General features: G+C 39.5%; 1 protein-coding gene across 5 annotated transcripts in view; it reads left to right on the forward strand.

The window, feature by feature from the left end:
* Positions 1-23,738, forward strand: part of LOC143032334 (uncharacterized) — a 173,955-nt gene that overhangs the window by 74,399 nt on the left and 75,818 nt on the right. For 4 of the 5 annotated variants that reach the window (XM_076196890.1, XM_076196891.1, XM_076196893.1 and 1 more), the window contains exons 6-7: positions 1,661-1,798; positions 10,527-10,679. In XM_076196890.1, the coding sequence (XP_076053005.1) occupies positions 1,661-1,798; positions 10,527-10,679 (291 nt within the window). The remainder of the gene's footprint in view (positions 1-1,660; positions 1,799-10,526; positions 10,680-23,738) is intronic. The other variant, XM_076196894.1, reaches the window with a different exon arrangement.

A 23,738-nucleotide genomic window follows, 5' to 3' on the forward strand; every position in this document is an offset into this window, starting at 1 on the left:
ATGATACTTTGGGGTATGAACATACACATTCACCTTTACATACAATCCCACCGACTCAGTAGTGCTTTTGTGTGTTTGCCATAATTATTTTGGTTAGTGAATGTTTCAGTTCAAGAATGGAGTCACAAAATCAATTAACTTCATTATCCCAGGTTCCATTGTATAAAGTCTTGGCTATCACATTTCATAGGTGCTACTGTTAGCACACAATAACTGACTGAAGTTAACTATATATTCAATCCATTTTTGAATTTTTAAACATATAAAGAAACATACCTGTTTAAAGAAACATTAAAAACAAAAATCATAAATGAGGGAAAATAATGGCAAGGCAGGAAAATGCTGGTTGCAGGTAACCAAAGTTTATTATGAATTTATTATGTGGGGTGAGGAAGGTTTTTATTTAATTGAATGTAACTTTTCTATGCATATAATTCATTTTGGATGCTCTTATGTGCTTCAATGTATTTTGAGTGGGTGAGCGAGTCATTAGGTGAGCAGTGGGGGTAAATCAACTCCTGCTGTGTGACCTTACTATGGAAGAGATGTGCTTCACTGCATTGTATTTGATTCTTGAGGTGCTGAGATGGGTGTGGTGGTTGAATGAGTTTTATTTGTTTATATTCAACTTTTTAATTAAAATACAGAAATACATATGTTGATAGGAGGAAAAGGGAGGGAAGCAGAGAAGTGCTGAAAGTGAGCGCATAACAAGGTGTAGGGCAGAGACTTGAAATTTAAGGCAGGTAGAAAGGAGGAGCCTAAATGCAGTTAAAATTAAGTATTTCAGAAGTATGGTAAGGGTTACAAGGATGGATAGAGTGAAAAACAGAGGAGGCTGAGAGAGCTAGTAGGTATGATGAAACAACGAATACTATGATTTCGGTATATGGACAGAATGGGTGAACAGACTAGCAAAAAAAAAAAAAAAGTGGAAAATAGAAGTGGATGGAGTGAAGTTTAGGGAAAAATTGAGAATTGGATGAATGGAATGAAGATCCTTGGATACAATGGGAATGTCTGTCAAACAAAGAAGAGAAACTGAGGGCAAAAGATAGGTGTGAGTGGATAGTGTTAGTAAATGGATAATGATTTAATGCAGCACAAAGGGAATTATTCTTGTCTGCTCTTTAAGCTCTGGAGTGGACGAGGGAGGAAGGTTGTCATGTAATGAAGCTGTGTGGGTAAACCAGCTCTAGCTGTTGGTTCCTGCAGTGGTGCTTCTGACCCAGTCAACAGGCAGGGGACAAAAATATAAGGGACAACACTGTGTGTCAACACACGGGTGTGGGATGGTTAAAGGGTGGGTGTATGCCTTGGCTAGGCAACCCTCTTTATAAGGGGGAAAGGGCCTTTTATTATGTATTTAGAATGGATAGTTTTAGATGTGGAGGTGAGGCTGAGAATGGGGTTTAAAAAGAGAATTGCCAGATAGGTTAGATCAAGAGTGCCAGGGTGTTTTGGCTATACGGAAAGAATGAATGATGAAAGACCAGCCAAAAGATTGATAAGCAGAACTGGATGGAGCAAATTTGAGAATAAAACCAAGAATGAAATGGAGGGATGGGGTGAAAGGGGCTTTGGGTTCATATGAAAAAGTTAATACACTTTACCCATACCTAGGTACATTCTAATTCATATATCTCACTTGTATTTATAGAGCCTATCGGCTTAGTTAATGTTACTGGGAGCACTTGGTTGAAACATGGTGAAATCCTGCACCTGGGCATTCAGTGCACTGGGTCTCCTCCATGGGGTTACTGCATGGAGAAACACATTGGGAGCTACAATATCACAGGTAAGTAAAATCACAGGCATCAGTGCCTGTTTTATAATATTGATGATTGTTGACTTGTTTAAAGTGTAAAAATTTTGACAATTAAATGTGCCTAATTTTACCAGAATTTGTTTGAAGTACTTCTCAGTCAATAATAGCTAAATAAATTGTATAAAGAATAATTAATTTTTTAATTTATTGCAATTTGAAATCACTTATCCTTTCCCCAAAATGTCTGCTTCAGCCATTCTCCCAAAACCTACCCATAGTGCCATCTACTCTACAGTGATGTCATCAGTCGTGTTCGTTCTTCATGTATTGTCATTGTGTCTGATGAATGGTGATCATGTCAAGTATTGCAGGATATTTAATATCAGATTTAGGAATTATGAAAATGAAGAACGAACTACTGAGGGAAATGCATGATTGGGATGAAAAGAATAGGAGAAAAGAGGTGGAGAATAATAATATATTGAAAACATATAGAACTCTTTAGAGAATGTCAGGAAAAGAAAGCTTGTGGTAACTGCCCAGCAATGATGATATTATTGATGTACAAAACATACATAGGGAGCTAAATTATGGGGCTAGATTCTCTAGCAATAATACTAAACAGCCTTTTATAAAGCTTGTGCAAAATAAATGATAAGATGTATTGTTTTCAGAAATTTAGTTTAAATTTCTTAGATGAATAAGCTTAGAAAAATAATAAGTGAATAACAAAGAAGTTATATAGGGAGAATGAATACAACAAAAGGAAAACAAAACAAAACAAGACAGATGATAGGTTAATTAGGGAGACAGGGTCTTGTCAGGGCTTCTGACATCACTGATAATTATGTAATTCAAGTTATGTAAAGCCACATTTTCGTACAGGAAGACACAAACAGTTTAACTTCATAAGTTTTTGAACTGCAGGATTTTTTTATTTCTGAATTCAGAGAAACAATTTTGACCAAATGATATATGAAACAGCAATTTTCTTTTATTAGACATTTACTGGAACTTAACCCCTTTGATACGATGACACCTATTTAGGCGTCATGAAGAGCAAGTGGGTACGCGAGGATGCCGATGTCGGCATCTTGATTATGTACAGTCGAACCTCGAAAGCCCGGACTAATTGGGGGGAAGGGTGGTCCGGTCATGCCAAACGTCCAGTCATCGAAAATATCGCCCTAACACCCGTAGATTTTCATAGCGGTATACGTATAGGTAATGTATGTTATGGCATAGAAACACACAAGAATAATACTCTAACACTGTAATAATAACAATACAGTCGAACCTCAAAAACCCGGACTAATTGTGATCCAGTCATGCCAAACGTCCGGTCATCGAAAATATCGCCCTAATACCCGTAGATTTTCATAGCGGTATACGTATAGGTAATGTATGATATGGCATAGAAACACATAAGAATAATACTCTAACACTGTAATAATAACAATACTGTAATAATGCTATAATACTAATAATTCTGTAATGATAACTGTAATACAGGCATGTAAATGTACTGTATATACAGTGTACTGTACTGTATTTTTTATTACGTACACTGTAAATATCGGAAAGTATGCACGCGGGACAGTGGTGGCGGCCAGGGTTGCCGCATTTTCTACACTGCCGTGTAGAATGGGAGTGTTGCCATACTGGGGCATACATTTTTCTCGGGCGTGTGCAGACTTTCATAGCAAGATATACTTGTCAATCTTTGAGAAAATGGTGGTTCTAGTCTTTTTTATTATTGAATGTTTATAAGGCCCCCATGCCCTAACATATTCAGTAAGATATAAAAATTATATTTTTTTTATATTATTATTGCTAAAAGAAAGCTGAAACTTTAGGGTAGAATTTTTTCTACACAGTAAAAACGTAACTTTTGGGGTATAATATTTTATAAGTAACACAATTACTAATAAAAGTAATATTTTGATGTACCATTTATTATTTGATAACTAGTTCTATGATTTTTAAACAAAAGTTTGAGTTTTTGAATGTTTTTAATGGCCCGCTGATATATAGAAAAAATTTCCTCATGTCCTTGTGCAGTTGCCACATGCCGCTATTTTACTACGTTTTGGTACAAAATTCTGCGAAACGGCAGCCCTGGTGGCGGCTTGATTGGGCCAGGTTTGAGTACATGTGTACAGCCGTTGCTGCGACCTACCGGACAAATAGGGAACTTTGCTTGAAAAGTCCGCCCTTTGTTCATTTTGACCGGTCACACGAGGGTCCGGGTTTTCGAGGTTCGACTGTATATTGTAGTTGTACCTGCGTGACCCCCATACTCTGTAAACTGGCTTCATCATATTTTCTATGGTTATCAAAATTCACGGGTGAAAGAGAACGAGCAATACAACGGTAACTTTGTTTTTTATAATGCGAGTATTATGACGCAACATCGCACGTCTGGCAGCTAATACTGCCTGCGAGATTTTGGCCTGGAGTGGAGGGGTTAATTTCAGTTTTATATGTTCACTATTATCATAGTTTATTAGCTAGCTAAATAAGGGCTTACATTATAGGAATAAATGGAGTAAGAAACACAGGAGTCTTACATATACCAAGGCTTTTTCCCCCTTACAAGGGAGGTAGCCAAAAAGGAAAAGCCATAAAATCATTCCCACCCATTCCATCCCTAAATACACTCCACACCCCTCCACCCTCCCTCTTATCTTAGCACCTCCCGGATGACGGGTCATCCCTGCACCTTGTCCACTGCCCTGGGTCAGAAGCAGTGTCGTAAGACACAGCACATCCACAGCAAGGCCGCTTCATTAAATCGGCGATCCCCCCTCTCCGTCCCCCCATGCATAAAAGGAGAAGACGGGGAGAAATCCCTTCAGGCTGTGTCAAATTTTGCTCACACATACTACCTCACCCCCCATCCCCCCACCCATTCCACCTCATGCATCACAACATCATCCATATACAACCATTCTCCATTCACCCCTGTCTTCTGTCCTCTCCCGTCCTTCCTCAACAGACATTCCCCTCTTCCCCAAAGCCCCCTTCACCCCATCCATCCATCTCATCGTAGGACGTCCCCTCATGTTCACTCCCTCCACATCTGCCTTCCATACCTCTTTTACTAGTCTTTCTTCACTCATTCTTTCCATGTGTCCAAACCATCCTAATACTCTTTCACCAACCCTATCTCCCAACTCCCTTTCCACCCCTGTTCTTCTCCTCACCTCCTCATTTCTCACTCTAGCCTAGTAACCCCCATCATACTTCTCAGACACCTCATCTCAAACACATTCAAACTCCTTCTCTCTTCCTCTCTTATGTTCCATGTTTCTGTCCCATACAGTGCTGTTGGCACAATCACTCCATCATACAGTCTCCTCTTAGCATCCATTCCCAGATGTCTATTCCTCATTACACTCTTCAATCCACCAAGACATTTACTCGCTTCTCTCAATCTACATTCTACCTCCACCTTCACTCCACCTTTTCCTGCCACATTTGCACCCAAGTATCTAAAATTATCCACTTCCTCTAGTCGCTAATGCTCACTTCCAGTCACTTCCAGTCTTCCTGCCACATTTGCACCCAAGTATCTAAAATTATCCACTTCCTCTAGTCGCTAATGCTCACTTCCAGTCACTTCCAGTCTACTGCCACTTTCACCCCTTGTACATCTCATCACCTTACTTTTACCCACATTTATCTTTAGCTTTCTTCTATCACATACTCTCCCAAACTCTGTCACCAACTTCCTCAGTCCCTCCTTAGTCTGAGTTTATTCCTGATTAGTTTTTGGCTACCTCTCTTGTAAGGGGGAAAAAGCCTTGTTATATGTATGTATGTAGTTTTGCAGGTATGCATTTTCAAAGGAATCGTGTACAACCGAGCTGTGGCCATTTTATATGTGAGGTGGACCTCACTACCTCTCCGTGTTGCCAGAGTTGGTGACAAGTGTGAACATTACATATTCATTGTAAAAAATAATAAGCAAATGTGATAAAATGATAATGCTAGCAATAATGATGGAAAAGTGGTAAATAAAATGAAAAGGATAACAATAACAATGAAAATAATGTGTATACATTGTGACGAATGTGGATAGGAGGTAAAGGGAACACGGGCTGAGGGAAATACTTTTGTTCCTGACTAGTTTCGCCTGAGTGGCTTCTTCAGAGGAATATAGTTTGAAGCAAGTTGGTCAATATATATGGCATAAAAAGGAACATGGCAAAGTGTCAGGTGAGGTCGAGTGGGGGACCAAACTGACACTTTGCCACGTTCCTTTTTATGCCAAATTATTCCAAATCCATAAAGGCCCAAAAAACATCCTTACCTTTTCCTAAAGCTTTCTCACATATCTGTCTTACCACGAGAATCTGATCCATGCAATTACTACCTATGTTCCTCTCCTAATCCTCAATGAAAACACTTCCATAAGCATTCCCAACTACACTCAACAAACTGAAACTACTACACTCACATGTGGCACCTTTTCCCATGTAAAGTAGAACTATGCAGGCACTGCTCCAGTCCTCTGGCACTCTGCCCTCTTTTAGACAAACATTAAACAACCTCACCAGTCAGTCCACCATCACTCCCTTTTTTAGGCACTCCACATAATGCCCATCCAACCCAGGTGCCTTACCTGATCTCATCATTTTAATAACTGCTTTCGCCTCATCTTTCCTTCTCCATTTTCCTCATTCATCACGGTTATTTTCTTAGCGCTTCCCACCGCAACTACCATTACCTTCCTATCCTCCTTTGCATTTAGCAATTCCCAAAAATACTCTGCCCATCTTCCTCTAACTTCCATTTCTCCCATTATCATCTCCCCATCTGCACCTTTTACCTATTCTTTACTTGATTTGCCTCCTCATCCTCTCTTAATTTCCCTCCAAAATACGTTTTTGTTACTTTCAAAATTTTCTGTCATACTCTTACCCCACTTCACACCTGCTCTCCTCTTTGCCTCCTTTATCTTATGCTTTACTTCTCTTTTCTTTTCTTTGTACCTCTCATATGATTCTCTTGCCTTATTTTGTAACCAATCTCTTCTACAACCTTCTTTGGTTCATCATCCCACCACTCATTACCTTTCTTCTATTTCCTCCCCTCCTCCTAGTTCCACACACCATCTATGCACACCTTGTGATTCCCTCCTTGAAACACCTCCATTCCTAGTTCTACTCTGTACTTCACTCCCACTCTTCTCTCAACTTCTACTTTCTCCTTTTTTTTTTTTTTTTTTTACATTTAATCTGTTTACTAAAAGAACCTCCCTATATACTGTCCTTTTGCTATTTCTCCATCTATCCTTCCACCAAATAATGAACTGATATTCCTCCACTCTCTCCCATTAGAACAAGTATGTCTAAAAGTCTCCTTACTCTTCTCCTGGATACCACTATATAGTCCATTAAAGCCCCATCTACCACCCTTCCATCCACCACCCTCTCCCATGTGTACTTATGCTTGATTTTCTTCCTAAATACTGCATTTGCTATCATGAACTCAAGACACATCCCCACCATCAAATCTACAATTTTTTCCTGGAACTCCACACTTCAGAACCACTCTGCTTATTGGTTAATCTACCCTATCATTGAGATCTCCCAATACATTGACATTTCTCCCTAAACCCTTTATGCACTCATATCTATCTAAAAAGACTCCCTTTCTTCCACACTTTTTACTATGAGGCCCATATGCTCTTACAAAAACCCATATCTCCCTTCCCAGTTTCACCTTCATCCACATTATCCTTGGAAAAAAAAGTACATATATATATATATATATACATATATATAAATATATATATATCATATATAAATATATATATATTACATATACATATACATATACATATATATATCCTTCCACTCCACATGTTACCTATTTCTTCACTTACTAGTATAACCACCCCTTCTCTCCCTCATCCTCCCTCCACTCCTGACACCCTCCCAACTACACTCCCAACTACACTCCCAAACTCAATCTCACCCCTCACTTTGAACTTAATTTCACTCTATGCCAGCACATCCATCTTTCTTCTCACATACTGCCTATCTCTTCCCTTTTACTCTCATCTGTACCACATCCACACACATTAAAAGACCCAAACTGTAGGGAAAACTCCCTGGCTCTCGTATACCTTTTTATTTTATTTTATTATTATTATTTTTTTTTTAAGGAATGGAATGGGCTGAGGTAGTATATGTGAGCTGAGGGCTGAGGTAGTATATGTGAGCAAAATTTGATGCAGCCCGAAGTGATTTCTCCCTGTCTTCTCCTTTTATGCATGGGGGGACGGAGAGGGGGGGTCGCCGATTAAATGAAGCGGCCTTGCTGTGGATGTGCTGTGTCTTGTGACGCTGCTTCTGACCCAGGGCAGTGGACAAGGTGCAGAGATGACCCGTCATCCGGGAGGTGCTAAGATAAGAGGGAGGGTGGAGGGGTGTGGAGTGTATTCAGGGATGGAATGGGTGGGAATGATTTTATGCCTTTTCCTTTTTGGCTACCTCCTTGTAAGGGGGAAAAAGCCTTGGTATATGTATGTAGAAATGTCCCCTTTGAGGCGTCAAAGAGTAGAATGCCTAGTCCTTTCCACATCCCATTTTTGCCACCTTTTACAACTCAAGTGGGAACATTTGGTGTCAGTATTCTTTCTCCCCTACCACATGGTTTGGCAAAAAAGGAAATGAATATTCAGGGAAGTGGTACAGGAAAGTACCAGTAACTGAATGGGTGATATTGGTGCAGTAGAAAACAGGTCCATGGGAAAATGTATCTAGGCAAATTTTAAAGTGATTTTTGTACATGAACTAGAAGGACTGAATTTTCTTTGGTCACATTTTTGTCAGGTTATATTACTGGGTATGTCATAATTGGTCAGAGCTTGTTGTTAAGAGTTCTTTTATTGACACATATAATTACCTTAATCCCCATATAAGGGGAAACAGTCAGGGGGAGTGGTAAAGGGAAAGGCTGTAGATGGACAGATGCTAATGGAAGTGAAGAAAGTAAGGAGATGGGTATAGTATTTCAGGGGTAGTTGAATGTAGAGGGAGTTAGGAAGGGTTTTATCGTGGAGATACTAGGAAAATTATGGTGATTGCAGAAGAGAATGATAGAACTATAGGAAAAGAGTATATACAAAGTGTATTGAGAAAGTGATGAAAGTTAGTAAGGCTTCTAGGTTAGATGGGTGTCACAGGGAGTGTCTGATAGATGAATTAGTTATAGTGATTTATGATTTTTTTTGCATCCAACCTAGATATGGACCAAAAGGTCTGCTGTCGGCATGCTCCGCCTTTGTAATCCTTTGATTGTCTAGTGAGGTATATGTGCCTGAGAGAGGAAAATATTCTAGTGGACTAGGTGAGTGCATGTATAGTTTTATTACATAAAGGAAAGGGGGACAAATCCCTCTGTTATGCTTTCCCCCAACTCTTAAAACTGTTCTGTACCATTTCTCTGAATATACATTTCCTTTTTTGCAGAACCCTATGGTAGGGGAGAAAGAATACTGCCACAGAATGTTCTCACTTGAGTCCTAAAAGGTGACAAAAGCAGGATGGGGATAGAACTAGGCATTCTACTCTCTGTAGCCCCACAGGGGACATTCTTAAAAAAAAGGCAAAGGCATAAGAGGGTCTGGGAGGAATTTTCTAACCCAAACCCTAAGGTATGCATGGATGTGGTACAGATGAGAGTAAAAGGGAAGAGATAGGTATTATGTTTGTGAGAAGAAAGATGGATGTGTTGGCATTGAGTGAAGCTGAGTTTGAGTTAGGGAGTGAGTTTAAGTTAGGGAGTGTCGAGTGAAGAGAGGATGAGGGAGAGAAGGGGTGACTATACTAGTAAGTGAAGAGATAGGTAAGCATGTGGAGTGGAAGGAGGTTCTTTCAAGGTTAATGTGGATGAAGGTGAAACTGGGAAGGGAGATGTGGGATTTTGTAAGTGTATAGGGGCCTGATAGTGAGGAGGAGTGTAGAGGAAAGGGAGGCTTTTTAGATAGATTTAAATAAGTATATAGAGGGTTTAGGGAGAAATGTCAATGTGATAATACAGCCTGAAGGGGAATGAAAAATGTCATGAAAAATAGGTATCTGGGAATGAACACAGAAAAGGCTTAAAAATAGGTGATTGTGCCTACAGTGCTGTATGGACCAGACTTGAAATTGAAAGGGGCCAGAAAGGAAGAGCCTAAACATGTTGGGCATGAAGTGTTTGATAAGTATGGTGTGATTCAGTCAATTGTTGCCTCAAGTTTCACTAAGTGGAGAACCAACAGTCCTACACTGGCTGGCCTTGGTCCTTGAAACCTCCCTTAGATCTCTCAGGGCAGAAACTTTGGACTTGAGTCTATGTTACATCAGTCTGGAACTGTTTCTATGCCACCAGCTCAGAGTGATAGGGAGAGGAGAACAATTGCCAGTTGTCAGCTCTTCATGTATGAAATAATATAAGAAATACAGTTGAAGTTGGTAAAGAGAGATCTTGAGCCCAGTCTGGAGACCAAGTGTCACACCCTCAGGGTTGCACCTCCTTCATTATGGAGGTGAGGGGGTTGATGGGTTTTGAAAATTGGGAGCTTTGCTGTCCATGTTGGAGGACCACAATATGCAGATACTTGTCATTGGGATGAGTTGGGGGGTGGGTACATGATTAGCTGGCTACCATCCTTGTCATTGGTCCCTTCAAATTTAAGTGGCACATTGAATGAAAGCATGATGTTTTTGTACAATAGTAAGCAAATTTTATACCTTTACAGGCAAGGAGGTTTGCAAAGATCTTACTATGACAAATGACTGTAATTTTGTCCTTCAACGTTACTTCAGTCCTGCAGGCACCTACACCATAGTCTTCATCATTCAAAATGATGTGTCAAGGGTAGTCAAACCCATTGCCATCAATATATACAATGGTAAGTTTGTTATAGGTGTGTTTATATTCTGTGTGTGTGTGTGTGTATTTACCTAGTTGTATTTTACAGGACGAGCTATTCTCTTAGTGACCCGTTTTTATATCTCTCTGCATCCAGTTTATTCTTAAAATCGTGTTTAGTTTTGGCACTCACTGTTTCTCTGTTTAGTTTGTTTCAGACATCAATCACTCTATGTGGGAAGCTATTCTTTTTCAGGTCTCTTCTGCAACTGTCCTTCTTTAACTTCTGTTCATGTCCTCTTGTTTCTCTTCTGTCCCACTTTAATAAGTCGTCTTTATCAAGAATTTCCATCCCTTTCATAATTCTGTAAATGGTCAACAAATCACCTCTTTCTCTTCTCTGTTCCAGTGTTGACAGATGTAATTTCTCCAATCTTTGTTCATATATCAGATTTGACAGTGTAGGTGCCATTTTTGTCGCTGCTCTTTGGATTCTTTCTAATTTTCTCATGTTCTTTTTTGTGCTAGGTGCCCACAGTGTTGCAACATATTCTAGTTTAGGTCTTATCAGTGTAACCACTATTTTTTAACCAACTCCTCATCCATGTAGTCGAAGATCACTTTCATTAATCTTGATAAGTTAAAAGTCTCTCCAAATAATTTATTGACATGTTTATCAGGTGTCAAGTCACTTGAGATGATTACTCCCAGGTCCCTTTCTGAATCGACTTTTTTTACTTCCTTGTTTCCAATTTTATATTGACCCGATACTCTATTTTTGCTTTTTCCAAATTCCATTATGCTACATTTCTTAATGTTGAAGTTCATCTCACATCTCTGACTCCATTCCCATATTTTGTCTAGGTCTTCTTGTAGCGATCTGCAATCTTCTTCTGTTCTTACTCTCTTGAGTAATTTAGCATCATCAGCAAAGAAGTTCATGTAACAACTTACTCTCTCATCTATATCATTTATATATATGGCAAATATTAAAGGAGCCAATACAGAGCCTTGCAGAATGCCACTCTTCACATCTTCTCAGTTTAAATTTGGTCTCTAAGTACCACTCTCATTTTTCTCCCAATTAAGAAATTTTTCATCCATTCCAGCAGCTTACCTTTTATTCCTCCTATTATTTCAATTTTTCTTATTAATTTTTTATCCCCCTTCGGGCTGCGTCAAATTTTGCTCACACATACTACCTCACCCCCCATCCCCCTGCCCATTCCACCCCATGCATCACAACATCATCCACATACAACCATTCTCCACTGACGCAGCCCGAAGGGATTTCTCCCCGTCTTCTCCTTTTATGCATGGGGGGACGGAGAGGGGGGGTCGCCGATTTAATGAAGCGGCCTTGCTGTGGATGTGCTGTGTCTTGCGACACTGCCTCTGACCCAGGGCAGTGGACAATGTGCAGGGATGACCCGTCATCCGGGAGGTGCTAAGATGAGAGGGAGGGTGGAGGGGTGTGGAGTGTATTCAGGGATGGAATGGGTGGGAATTATTTTATGCCTTCTCCTTTTTGGCTACCTTCCTTGTAAGGGGGAAAAAGCCTTGGTATATTTATGTAATTTTTTATGATTTTTTATGTGGTACTATGTCAAATTCCTTCTGCAAGTCCAAGAAGGCGCAACCTGCCCAGCCATCTCTTTCTTGTATTATCTCAATTAAAAGCAAATTAAGTTTGTGGTACACGATCTTCCACTTCTAAAGCCAAATTGTTTAGGGTTTACTATTTTATTTTCTTCCAAGTGTTTGGTCCATTTGTTTCTGATGACTTTTTCTCATATTTTTGCTTCTGTGCATGTAAGGGATACTGGTCTGAAGTTAATAAGATCTTCCCTATTTCCTCCTTTATATATTGGTACTATGTTTGCATCTTTCCAATCTTGTGGTACCTTTCCTGCTCTGAGTGAGAAGTCTATTATCTTATATGATTTGTCTGTCAGTTCGTCTATACACTTTCAGTATCCAATTTACAATTCCATCCTGTCCATGCGATTTCCTGATATCTAGATTTTTAATTTGGTCTCTTATTTCTTTTTGTGTTACCATTATTTATTTCATTTTGGGTGATCTTTCTTGTTGTCCATCTTCCCAAAATTGTGAGCTCTCAAATGTAAAAACAGACCTGAAATGTCTGATCATAACTTCTGCCATTTCTGTGTCATCTATATATTCTTTATCTCCTTCACGCAATTTCACTATTTCATATTTATTCTTTAGTTTTTGATTTACATATCTGTAAAAGAGTTTAGGTTGATCCTCACATTTGTCTATAATATCTTTTTCATAATTTCTTTTTTCTTTCCTGCGTATATTCACATATTCGTTCTTAAGTTTGATATATGTTCGCCATTTGGATGTTTTTTTTTGTGTGTATTTTTTTCCATTTTTTCCAAGCTTTGTCTCTTCTGTCTCTAGCCTCACTACGCCTTTTCTTATATCAACACTTTATATAAATCTCTTTTTGTTTCTTTTTTGGGTACATATTTGTCAATTCCTTCCTTGCACTTTTCTTTGAATATGTTCCATTTGTCTTCCATCTTTGTTTCCTCTTTTGAGAATTTATCCCAGTTTGTGTTTTGGAATTTTTTTCTTAGTTTTACAAAATCTGTTGTGTTGTACATTAATCTTCCATTTCTATGTTTATCATTCCTACCTACATTGTTCTGTTCTTTTAATTCAAACTTTATTAATACATGGTCACTCTTTCCAATTGGTGTTTTATACCCCATTTTGTTCACAATATCTGGTTCAGAAGTTAATATTAAGTGTGTATATTTTACCTAGTTGTATCACATGGGAAGGGAGCTATGCTCGTAGTGACCCGTCTTTGTATCTTTCAGCATCAAGTTTATCTTAAAATCTTGAATAGTATTTGCACACATTTTTTCTTTAAGTTATTTCATATATCCAGCACTCTGTGTGGGAAGCTATTCTTTTTCCAATCTCTTCTATAGTTATCCTTTTTGAGTTTTTTTATGACCTCTTGTTTATCCATTGTCATTTTTTAGTAAATCATTCCTGTCAAGGATTTCCATTCCTTTCATGATTCTAAATATAATCAGTAGATCATCTCTTTCTCTTCTCTGCTCTAGTGTTGGTAGTTCCAATTTCAATAATCTTTGTTCATATGTTAAATTGGAAAGAGCTGGTGCCAACTTTGTTGTTGCTCTCTGTATTCTTTCTAGTTTCCTTATATTCTTTTTAGCATTAGGTGTCCATAGTGTTACTGCATATTCCAGCTTTGGTCTAATCAATGTAACTAATATTTTTTCAATCATTTCTTCATCCAAGTAGTCACATGCCACTTTCATTGACCTTAATAGGTTGTAGGTTTCACCAACTATTTTGTTTATATGTTTATCTAGTGTCATGTCTTTGCTGATTAATACTCCAAGGTCTCTTTCTGAGTGCACTTTTTTATTTCTTCTTCGCCAATTTTGTAATTTTTTGAAATTCTGTTTTTGCTTTTTCCAAACTCCATTATGCTACACTTCTTGATACTGAAGTTCACTTCCCACTTTTGAGTCCTTTTCCAGATTTTGTCCTCTTCTGTTATTACTTTCTTTAATATTTTTGCTTCATCTGCAAAGAAATTCATATAACATTCATCCTTCATCCATGTTTATGTATATGGGAAACATAATTGGAGCCAGCACTGACCCTTGTGGAACACCACTTATCATTTCTTCCCATTTCAAGTATTTGTCTCTAATTACTTCTCACATTTTTCTCCCAGTCAGGAAATCTTCCATCCATTCTAATAATTTACCTGTGATGCCACCTATTTGATTCTAATTTTCTTATTAATTTCTTGTGTGGTACTTTGTCAAATGCTTTTTGTAGGTCTAGATAGGCACAGTCTGCCCATCTAACCCTCTCATCTATAATATCAATTAGTCTCGAGTAGAAGCAGATTAGGTTTGTTGTACATGATCTTCCTTGTCTAAATCCAAATTGGCTTGGGTTTAGTATAGATTTTTCTTCACTTTTTCACATATTTTAGCTACTGTGCTTGTTAGGGAGACCGATCTGTAGTTAGTTGGATTTTCCTTTTTTCCTCCTTTATATATTGGTACAATGTTTGCATTTTTCCAGTCTTGTAGTACCTTACCCTCTTTGAGTGAGCATTTGATTATAGTGTGAATTTTATCTGTTAATTCCTCTGCACACTCCTTCAATATTCAATTTGCAATTCCATCCGGACCATGCGATTTTCTGACATCAAGGTTTTTTATTTGGTCGCTGATTTCCTTCTTTGTTGCAGTTATTTTCTTCATTGGGGGGGATTTCTGTCTCTATTCCCTCACAGTTAGGTGTGTTCTCAATTGTGAAAACAGATTTGAAGTGGTTGCTCATAACTTCTGCCATTTCTTGTTTGTTTTTTAGTTTACCATTCACATATCTATAAAATGGTTTCAGTTGGATTTTTCTATTGTTTTCTTTTCATAATTTCTCTTTTCTGGATATTTTTACATAACCATTCCTTAGTTTGATCTATGTTTGCCATTTGCTCTTTTTTTTTTTTTTTTTCCCTGTGGTGGGGGAAAAGAATAATGCCACCAAGTAATTCCACTTGGATCGTAAAAGGCGAGAAGAAAGGGACGGGGATTGGGACTAGGCATCCTTCTCCTTGTAGCCTCACAGGGGACATTCCTAAAAAAAAAAAATAAAGGCATAAGAGGGTCTAGGAGTTTTCCGACCAGCACCCTAAGGTTTGGGTCTTTTAATGTGTGTGGATGTGGTACAGTTGAGAGTAAAAGGGAAGAGATAGGTAGTATGTTTGTGAGAAGAAAGATGGATGTGTTGGCTTTGAGTGAAACTAAGCTTAAAATGGAAGGGCGAGTGTAAGTTTGGTAGTGTAAGTAAGAGGTTATCAGGTGTGAAGAGAGGGCAAGGGAGGGAAGGGGTGGCTATACTAGTAAGTGAAGAGATAGGTAAACGTGTAGTGGAGTGGAAGGAGTTTTCCTCAAGGATAATGTGGATGAAGGTGAAACTGGGAAAGGAGATGTGGGTTTTTGTAAGTGCATATGGGCCTGGCAGTGAAAAGAGTGTAGAAGAAAGGGAGGCTTTTTGGATAGATTTAAATGAGTGCATAGAGGATTTAGGGAGAAGTCAATGTAATAGTACTGGGAGACCTTAATGGTAGGGTAGGAAATGATCCAATTGATGGAGTGGTTGGGAAATGTGGAGTTTCAGGAAAGAATCGTAGTGGAGAGTTGATGGTGGAAATATGTCTAGAAAGAGAGTTGATGATAGCAAATACAGTGTTTCGGAAGAAAGTCAAGCATAAGTACACATGGGAGAGGATGGTGGATGGAAGGGTGGTGGATAGAGCGTTAATGGATTATGTAGTGGTAAATAGGATTATGATAGGAAGAGTTAAGGATGTACATGTGCTAAGGGGAGAGGGTGGGGGAATATCAGATCATTTTTTGGTGGAAGGTAAGTTGAGAGTGGAGGATAGATGGAGAAAGAGGAAAGGGACAAAAGGTAGGGAGGTGCTCAGAGTGAACTCTGTAAATGAAAAGGAAAAGGAGAAGGAGTACAAGAAGAAGCTGAAGGAGTGGGAGGGAGTGAAGGATAGAGTACAGCAAGGTGTGGAGGAGGAATGGGGATGGTTCAAGGAGGGAGTCACAAAGTGTGCAAAGATGGTGTGTGGAACAAGAAGGACAGGAGGAAATAGAAGGAAGGGTAGTGAATGGTGGGATGAGGAAACAAAGAAGGTTGTAGAAAAGAAGTGAGCTTTCACAGATTGGTTACAAAATAGGACGAGGGAGTCATATGAGAGGTACAAAGAAAAGAAAAGAGAAGTAAAGCAAAAGGTAAAGGAGGCAAAGAGGAGAGCAGATGTGAAATAGGGTAAGAGTATGACAGAAAAGTTTGAAAGTAATGAAAAGATGTTTTGGAAAGAAATTAAGAGAGGAAGAGGAGGTGAATCAAGTAGAGAAGAAAAGGTAAAAGGTGCAGATGGAGAGATGATAATGGAAGAGAAGGCGGTAAGGGGAAGATGGGCAGAATATTTTAGGGAGTTGCTAAATGTGAAGGAGGATAAGGAAGGAAAGATAGCTGCAGTGGGAAATGCTAAGAAAATGAGAGTGATGAGTGAGGAAAATGGAGGAGAAATAAGGAAGATGAAGTGAAGGCAGTTGTTAAGATGATGAAAGCAGGTAAGGCACCTGGTCTGGATGGATGCCATGCAGAATGTCTAAAGAAAGGAGGTTCAGTGATGGTGGACTGGCTGGTGAGGTTAATGTTTGCTGGAGAGAAGGTAGAGTGCCGGAGGACTGGAGGAGTGCCTGTATAGTTCCACTTTACAAGGGAAAAGGGGACAAGTGTGAATGTAGTAGTTTCAGAGGGATTAGCTTGTTAAGTGTAGTTGGGAAGGTTTATGGGAGGATCTTGATTGAGAGGATTAGGAGAGAAACAGAGAGAGTAATTGGTGAGGAACAGTGTGGATTTAGGACAGGTAGAGGTTGTGTAGATCAGATCTTTGTGGTAAGAGATATGTGAGAAAGCTATAGGAAAGGGGAAGGATGTTTTTTGGGGCTTTATGGACCTGGAAAAGGCTTATGACAGGGTAGACAGAAAGCCACTGTGGGAGGTTTTGCGGATATACGGGATAGGAGGAAAGCTTCTGGGAGCTGTCAAGAGTTTTTATGAGAGTAGAGCTTGTGTCAGGATTAGAAATGGAGAGAGTGAGTGGTTTGAGGTAAAGGTGGAACTTCGTCAAGGATGCGTTATGTCACCCTGGCTGTTCAACTTATACATGGATGGGGTAGTGCAAGAGGTAAATACAAGGGTAGTGGGTCAGGGATTGGAGATGGTTAAAGAAAATGAAGAAAAGTGGTAGGTGAGCCAGCTGTTGTTTGCTGATGACACTGCGCTTGTAGCAGGATTGGAGGAGGGATTGAGGAAGTTGGTGACAGAGTTTGGGAGAGTGTGTGATAGAAGAAAGCTGATTATAAATGTGGGTAAAAGGTGATGAGATGTACAAGGGGTGAAAGTGGTAATAGTCTGGAAGTGAGCATTAAGGGAGAATAACTGGAGGAAGTGTTTTAGATACTTGGGTGCAAATGTGGCAGGAAAAGGTGGAGTGAAGGTGGAGGTAGAATGTAGATTGAGAGAAGTGAGTAAATGCCTTGGTGGACTAAAAAGTGTAATGAGGAAAAGATATTTGGGAATGGATGCTAAGAGGAGATAGTATGAAGGAGTGATTGTGCCAATAGCACTGTATGGGGGCAGAAACATGTAACATAAGAGAGGAAGAGAGAAGGAGTTTGAATGTGTTTGAGATGAGGTATCTGAGAAGTGTGATGAGAGTTACTAGGCTAGGTAGAGTGAGAAATAAGGAGGTGAGGAGGAGAACAGGGGTGGTAAGGGAGTTGGGAGATAGGGTTGATGAAAGAGTATTAGGATGGTTTGTACACATGGAAAGAATGAGTGAAGAAAGACTAGTAAAAGAGGTATGGAAGGCAGATGTGGAGGGAGTGAACATGAAGGGATGTCCTAGGATGAGGTGGATGGATGGGGTGAGGGGGGCTTTGGGGAATAGGGGAATGTCTGTTGAGGAAGGACGGGAGAGGACAGAAGACAGGGGTGAATGGAGAATGGTTGTATATGGATGATGTGATGCATGAGGTGGAATGGGTGGGGGGATGGGGGGTGAGGTAGTATGTGTGAGCAAAATTTGACGCAGCCCGAAGGGATTTCTCCCCATCTTCTCCTTTATATGGGGTGATGGAGAGGGCGGGTCTCCGATTTAATGAAGCGGCCTTGCTGTGGATGTGCTGTGTCTTGCGACACTGAGATTCTGACCCAGGGCAGTAGATAAGGTGCAAGGATGACCCGTCATCCAGGAGGTGCTAAGATAAGAGTGAGGGTGGAGGGGTGTGGAGTGTATTCAGGGATGGAATGGGTGGGAATGATTTTATGCCTTTTCCTTTTTGGCTACCTCCCTTGTAAGGGGGAAAAAACCTTGGTATATGTATGTCATTTTTTCCAGGCTTTGTCTCTTTTATCCTTGGCTTCACTACATTTTTTGTTGTACAGTAAGTCCTTGTTATATGGTACATATGCGTTCCTGAAAACCTTACCGTAAATTGAAATTACCGTATACTGAACCTATTATAATATGTAACAATAAGATATGGCAGACATACCTTCTCCCTGCTCTTTCCTCTTCAAATTATCGGATACCGTATCTGAATTTTTCTTACCATAAATAGAATCGAGGGTAATAATTACCAAATACCGTAACTGTGAATTTACTGGATAAAGAATTAACGTATAAGGAGGACTCTGTACCAGTTCTTTATGTATATTCTTTCTTGCTTTTGTTGTGGAACATATTTGGTCACACCCTCATTAGAAATTTCTTTTATTATATTCCATTTCTCTTCCATCCTTTTTTCTTCATTTAGGAATTTTTCCCAGTTTGCATTATGAAAGAATTTTTTAAGTCTCAAAATTCATTTTGTTGTACATTGGTCTTCCTATTCTATGTTTCTCATTTCTTCTTAGGTTTATTTGCTCTTTTAGTTTGAATTCTATTAGTACATGGTCACTCTTTCCTATTTGTGTTTTGTATTCTATTCTGTCTACAATTTTAGGTTTTGATGCAAGTATTAAATCCAGTCTCGAAGGTTCCTCATTGTTTCTGTATCTGGTATTTTCCTTTTTTACATTGGCCATATCAAGTAGCATGCTGCCTCATATGTCCTCTCCACCCTTAACTGTCATTTCTTCCCTATGTATTTCTTTTGAGTTAAAATCACCCATTATTACTGTATTTCCTCTTTCTTTCAGTATATCAGTTAGTTCATGTTTAGTATCTTCTAGCAATTTAGAGTGATCGTGTTCTGTCCAGGCCTGTGTTTTAAAGGGCACATACACTACAAATTTTCTACTTTTCATGTGGTTGTTTTCTATTTTTATCATTATTGACACTACATTGTTTTTTCCTTCTGTTAACTTTGTCACATTTAAGTCTTTCTTGGTTAGAAGTAGTGCTCCCCCTCCTTGTTTTTTCCTTTCTATTCTTCATCAAATGAGAGTGATGAGTGAGGAGAATGGAGGAGAAATAAGGAAGGATGAAGTGAAGGCAGTTGTTAAGACGATGAAAGCAGGTAAGGCACCTGGTCTGGATGGATGCCATGCAGAATGTCTGAAAAAGGGAGGTTCAGTGATGGTGGACTGGTTGGTGAGGTTATTTAATGTTTGCTGGAGAGAGGGTAGAGTACCGGAGGACTAGAGAAGTGCCTGTATAGTTCCTCTTTACAAGGGAAAAGGGGACAAGTGTGAATGTAGTAGTTTCAGAGGGATTAGCCTGTTAAGTGTAGTGGGGAAGGCTTATGGGAGGATCTTGATTGAGAGGATCAGGAGAGGAACAGAAGGAGTAATTGGTGAGGAACAGTGTGGATTTAGGACAGGTAGAGGTTGTGTAGATCAGATCTTTGTGGTAAGACAGATATGTGAGAAAGCTATAGGAAAAGGGAAGGATGTTTTTGGGGCTTTTATGGATCTGGAAAAGGCTTATGATAGGGTAGACAGAAAGGCACTGTGGGAGGTTATGCAGATTTATGGGATAGGAGGAAAGCTTTTGGGAGCTGTCAAGAGTTTTTATGAGAGTAGTAGAGCTTGTGTCAGGATTAGAAATGGAGAGAGTGAGTGGTTTGAAGTAAAGGTGGGACTTCGTCAAGGATGCGTTATGTCGCCCTGGCTGTTCAACTTATACATGGATGGGGTGGTGCGAGAGGTGAATGCTAGGGTACTTGGTCAGGGATTGGAGATGGTTAAAGAAAATGGAGAAAAGTGGGAGGTGAGCCAGCTGTTGTTTGCGGACGACACTGCGCTTGTGGCAGGGTCAGAGGAGGGATTGAGGAAGCTGGTGGCAGAGTTTGGGAGAGTATGTGATAGAAGAAAGCTAAAGATAAATGTGGGTAAAAGTAAGGTGATGAGATGTACAAGGGGTGAAAGTGGCAGTAGACTGGAAGTGAACATTAAGGGAGAGCGACTGGAGGAAGTGGATAGTTTTAGATACTTGGGTGCAAGTGTAGCAGGAAAAGATGGAGTGAAGGTGGAGGTAGAATGTAGATTGAGAGAAGCGAGTAAATGCCTTGGTGGATTAAAGAGTGTAATGAGGAATAGACATTTAGGAATGGATGCGAAGAGGAGACTGTATGAAGGAGTGATTGTGCCAACAGCACTGTATGGGGCAGAAACGTGGAACATAAGAGAAGAAGAGAGGAGTTTGAATGTGTTTGAGATGAGGTGTCTGAGAAGTATGGTGGGGGTTACTAGGCTAGATAGAGTGAGAAATGAGGAGGTGAGGAGGAGAACAGGGGTGAAAAAGGAGCTGGGAGTTAGGGTTGATGAAAGAATATTAGGATGGTTTGGACACATGGAAAGAATGAGTGAAGAAAGACTAGTAAAAGAGGTATGGAAGGCAGATGTGGAGGGAGTGAACATGAGGGGACGTCCTAGGATGAGGTGGATGGATGGGGTGAAAGGGGCTTTGGGGGAGAGGGGAATGTCTGTTGAGGAAGGAAGGGAGAGGATGGAAGACAGGTGATTGGAGAATGGTTGTATATGGATGATGTTGTGATTGCATGAGGAGGAATGGGCGGGGTTGTAGTATGTGTGAGTAAATTTTGACGGAGCCCAAAGGGATTTCTCCCCGTCCTCTCCTTATATGCAAGGGGGGATGGAGAGGGGGGTCGCCGATTAAATGAAGCGGCCTTGCTGTGGATGTGCTGTGTCTTGCGACACTGCTTCTGACCCAGGGCGGTGGGCAGGGTGCAGGGATGACCCGTCATCCAGGAGGTGCTCAGATGAGAGGGAGGGTGGGAGGGGTGTGGAGTGTATTTATGGATGAAATGGGTGGGAGTGTTTTTATGCCTTTCCCTTTTTGGCTACCTCCCTTGGAAGGGGGAAAAAGCCTTGGTATATGTATGTATGTATTCTTCATCCAGCAGTTGTATAGACCTTGTCCAACAATGTTAGGTGGTAGATTCCCTTTAAATTTAGTTTCTACCATTCCCATTATGTCCGGCTTTTCTAATGCCAGGTAATCATTTAGTTCATTCAGTCCTGAGATCATTCCATCTATGTTGGTATAGGCTAATTTTAATTTTTTCTCTCTTGTCTTCTGTCTGCTTTGTTTCCTTTTTCCTGATATACCATTTTCTCAGCCTCAGGTCCTCCACTTTCCAAAAAAAAAATCATTCTTTTCAGTCTCTGTTCTTTTTTCATTTTTTTTTCTTCACTTCATTTCTAAGCTCCTTTTCTTTTTATTTTTCTTCACTCATTTCTTTCTTTATCCATATGTTTTTGTGATTTTCACTATTTGCTAGTTTTGCTGTTCTGGATAGTACTTCCTCTGCTATCATTTGTGACCTAAGTTTTACTTTTAGTGGCCTATATTGTTTTTCTTTTGAGTATCTACCCATCCTATATGTTTCCTTGATTTCTTTATCCAGGGTTTGATTCTCCTCTTGAATCTCCTTCAGAATCTCTTTTGTGATCTCTTTTTCTTCTCTTCCTCTCTGATACCTAGGAACATCATGTTTTTCTTTAATACTGTAGATCACAATGCATCTTTTTTTTGTCCACTGTATCCCTAACCAAATTTCCTTTCTCTTTAATTACTTGGATTACCGTTTCCTTCGCAATATCCTTAATTTGTTGTTCCACTATTTCCTTAAAAGATCATTTTTTACTTTCCTGTTCCACCGTCCACTGTTTCTTTATTTCTTGAAAGTTATTTTCTTTAATATTTTCTTCCACTTTCTCTGTCACTGCCTGTATTTGATCCTTCATCTCTTTCTTTAATGCCTCATTCCTATTCATATCTTCATTTTTCAATCTTATATTTTCTCCCTTTATCCTATTCAGTTCCATTTTCAATTCATCTATTTCCCTATTCTTCATTGGCTTTTCTTAATATAGATACTTCCTTATATATACTTTTGCATTCACTTTTCAATTAAATTATTTCATGTAACAATTTCTTTATTTCTTTGTCTTATGATATTTTTAAACCTGGTTTCTCTATCCATGTCTAGTCCTCTATACATATTACTATTTTCTCTATTAAACCCCAAGAAGATACCTCTATCCAACCTTTGGTATGTGTTTGGGGTCTCATTCAGACACATTCTTTTTTTAATTACACCAAGTGGGGACTCTATTGTACTTACGTCAAGACGTCACTTTGCAGTTTCCTTATCACTGAATTCTTCATTTGTTTCATCCATTGTTGTCACTGATCATGTAAATATTATAATTGCACTAAGATACAAAGACTACATTTCGGTCACATTAACTCCAACACTCCCCGTATGTAAACAACCAGGCAGCTGTTGGTTCCGAAATTGTTCCAAAATCATTCATCGTCAACTCTCTAAATAGCTGTTCAGAGCGTATTTTGGGACGTCCTTCTTCGATCGCTGCTTGATACTGAGTGTGTGTGTGTGTGTGTGTGTGTATTTACCTAGTTGTATTTTATGGGAAGGGGAGCTATGCTCGTGGTGTTCCATCTTCATATCTCATTTTATCTAAAACTGTTTTTGAATTCATGTATTGTTTTTGCACACACCACTTTCTCATCTAACTTGTATCTAATCCAATAATTATATGCACCATGTCCTACACTGTTGGGTGATAGTGGACCTTTCAATTTTGTCTCTACAATTCCCATTAACCACCTTCCATACGGTGCCGCATACGTAGGCGTCATGAGGAGCAAGTGGATATGCGAGGCTGCCATATCGGCATCTTGATTATATTCATTGTAGTCGCCCCTGCGTTTTGACATTCTCTATAAACTGCCCTTAATCACATTCTCTATGGTTTTCAAAATTCACAGGTGAAAGAGAGAACGATCGATATAAGCAGTGACTATATTTTATGATGCGAGTATTATTACGACACGTCGTACGGCTGGCATTGGCTGCTTCCCGTGAGATTTAAGGCCCGTACTGAAGAGGTTAAGTCCGGTTCTTTTTCCTTCAGATAACCATTCAGTTCGTTCAAGCCTGTTATTAAGCCATCTATATTTGTGTAAGACACTCTTAATTTTCTGCTA

This window comes from Oratosquilla oratoria, chromosome 13 (assembly GCF_046742065.1).
Source record: "Oratosquilla oratoria isolate Oo_2021 chromosome 13, ASM4674206v1, whole genome shotgun sequence".
In the NCBI taxonomy this organism is placed as follows: Eukaryota; Metazoa; Arthropoda; class Malacostraca; order Stomatopoda; family Squillidae; genus Oratosquilla; species Oratosquilla oratoria.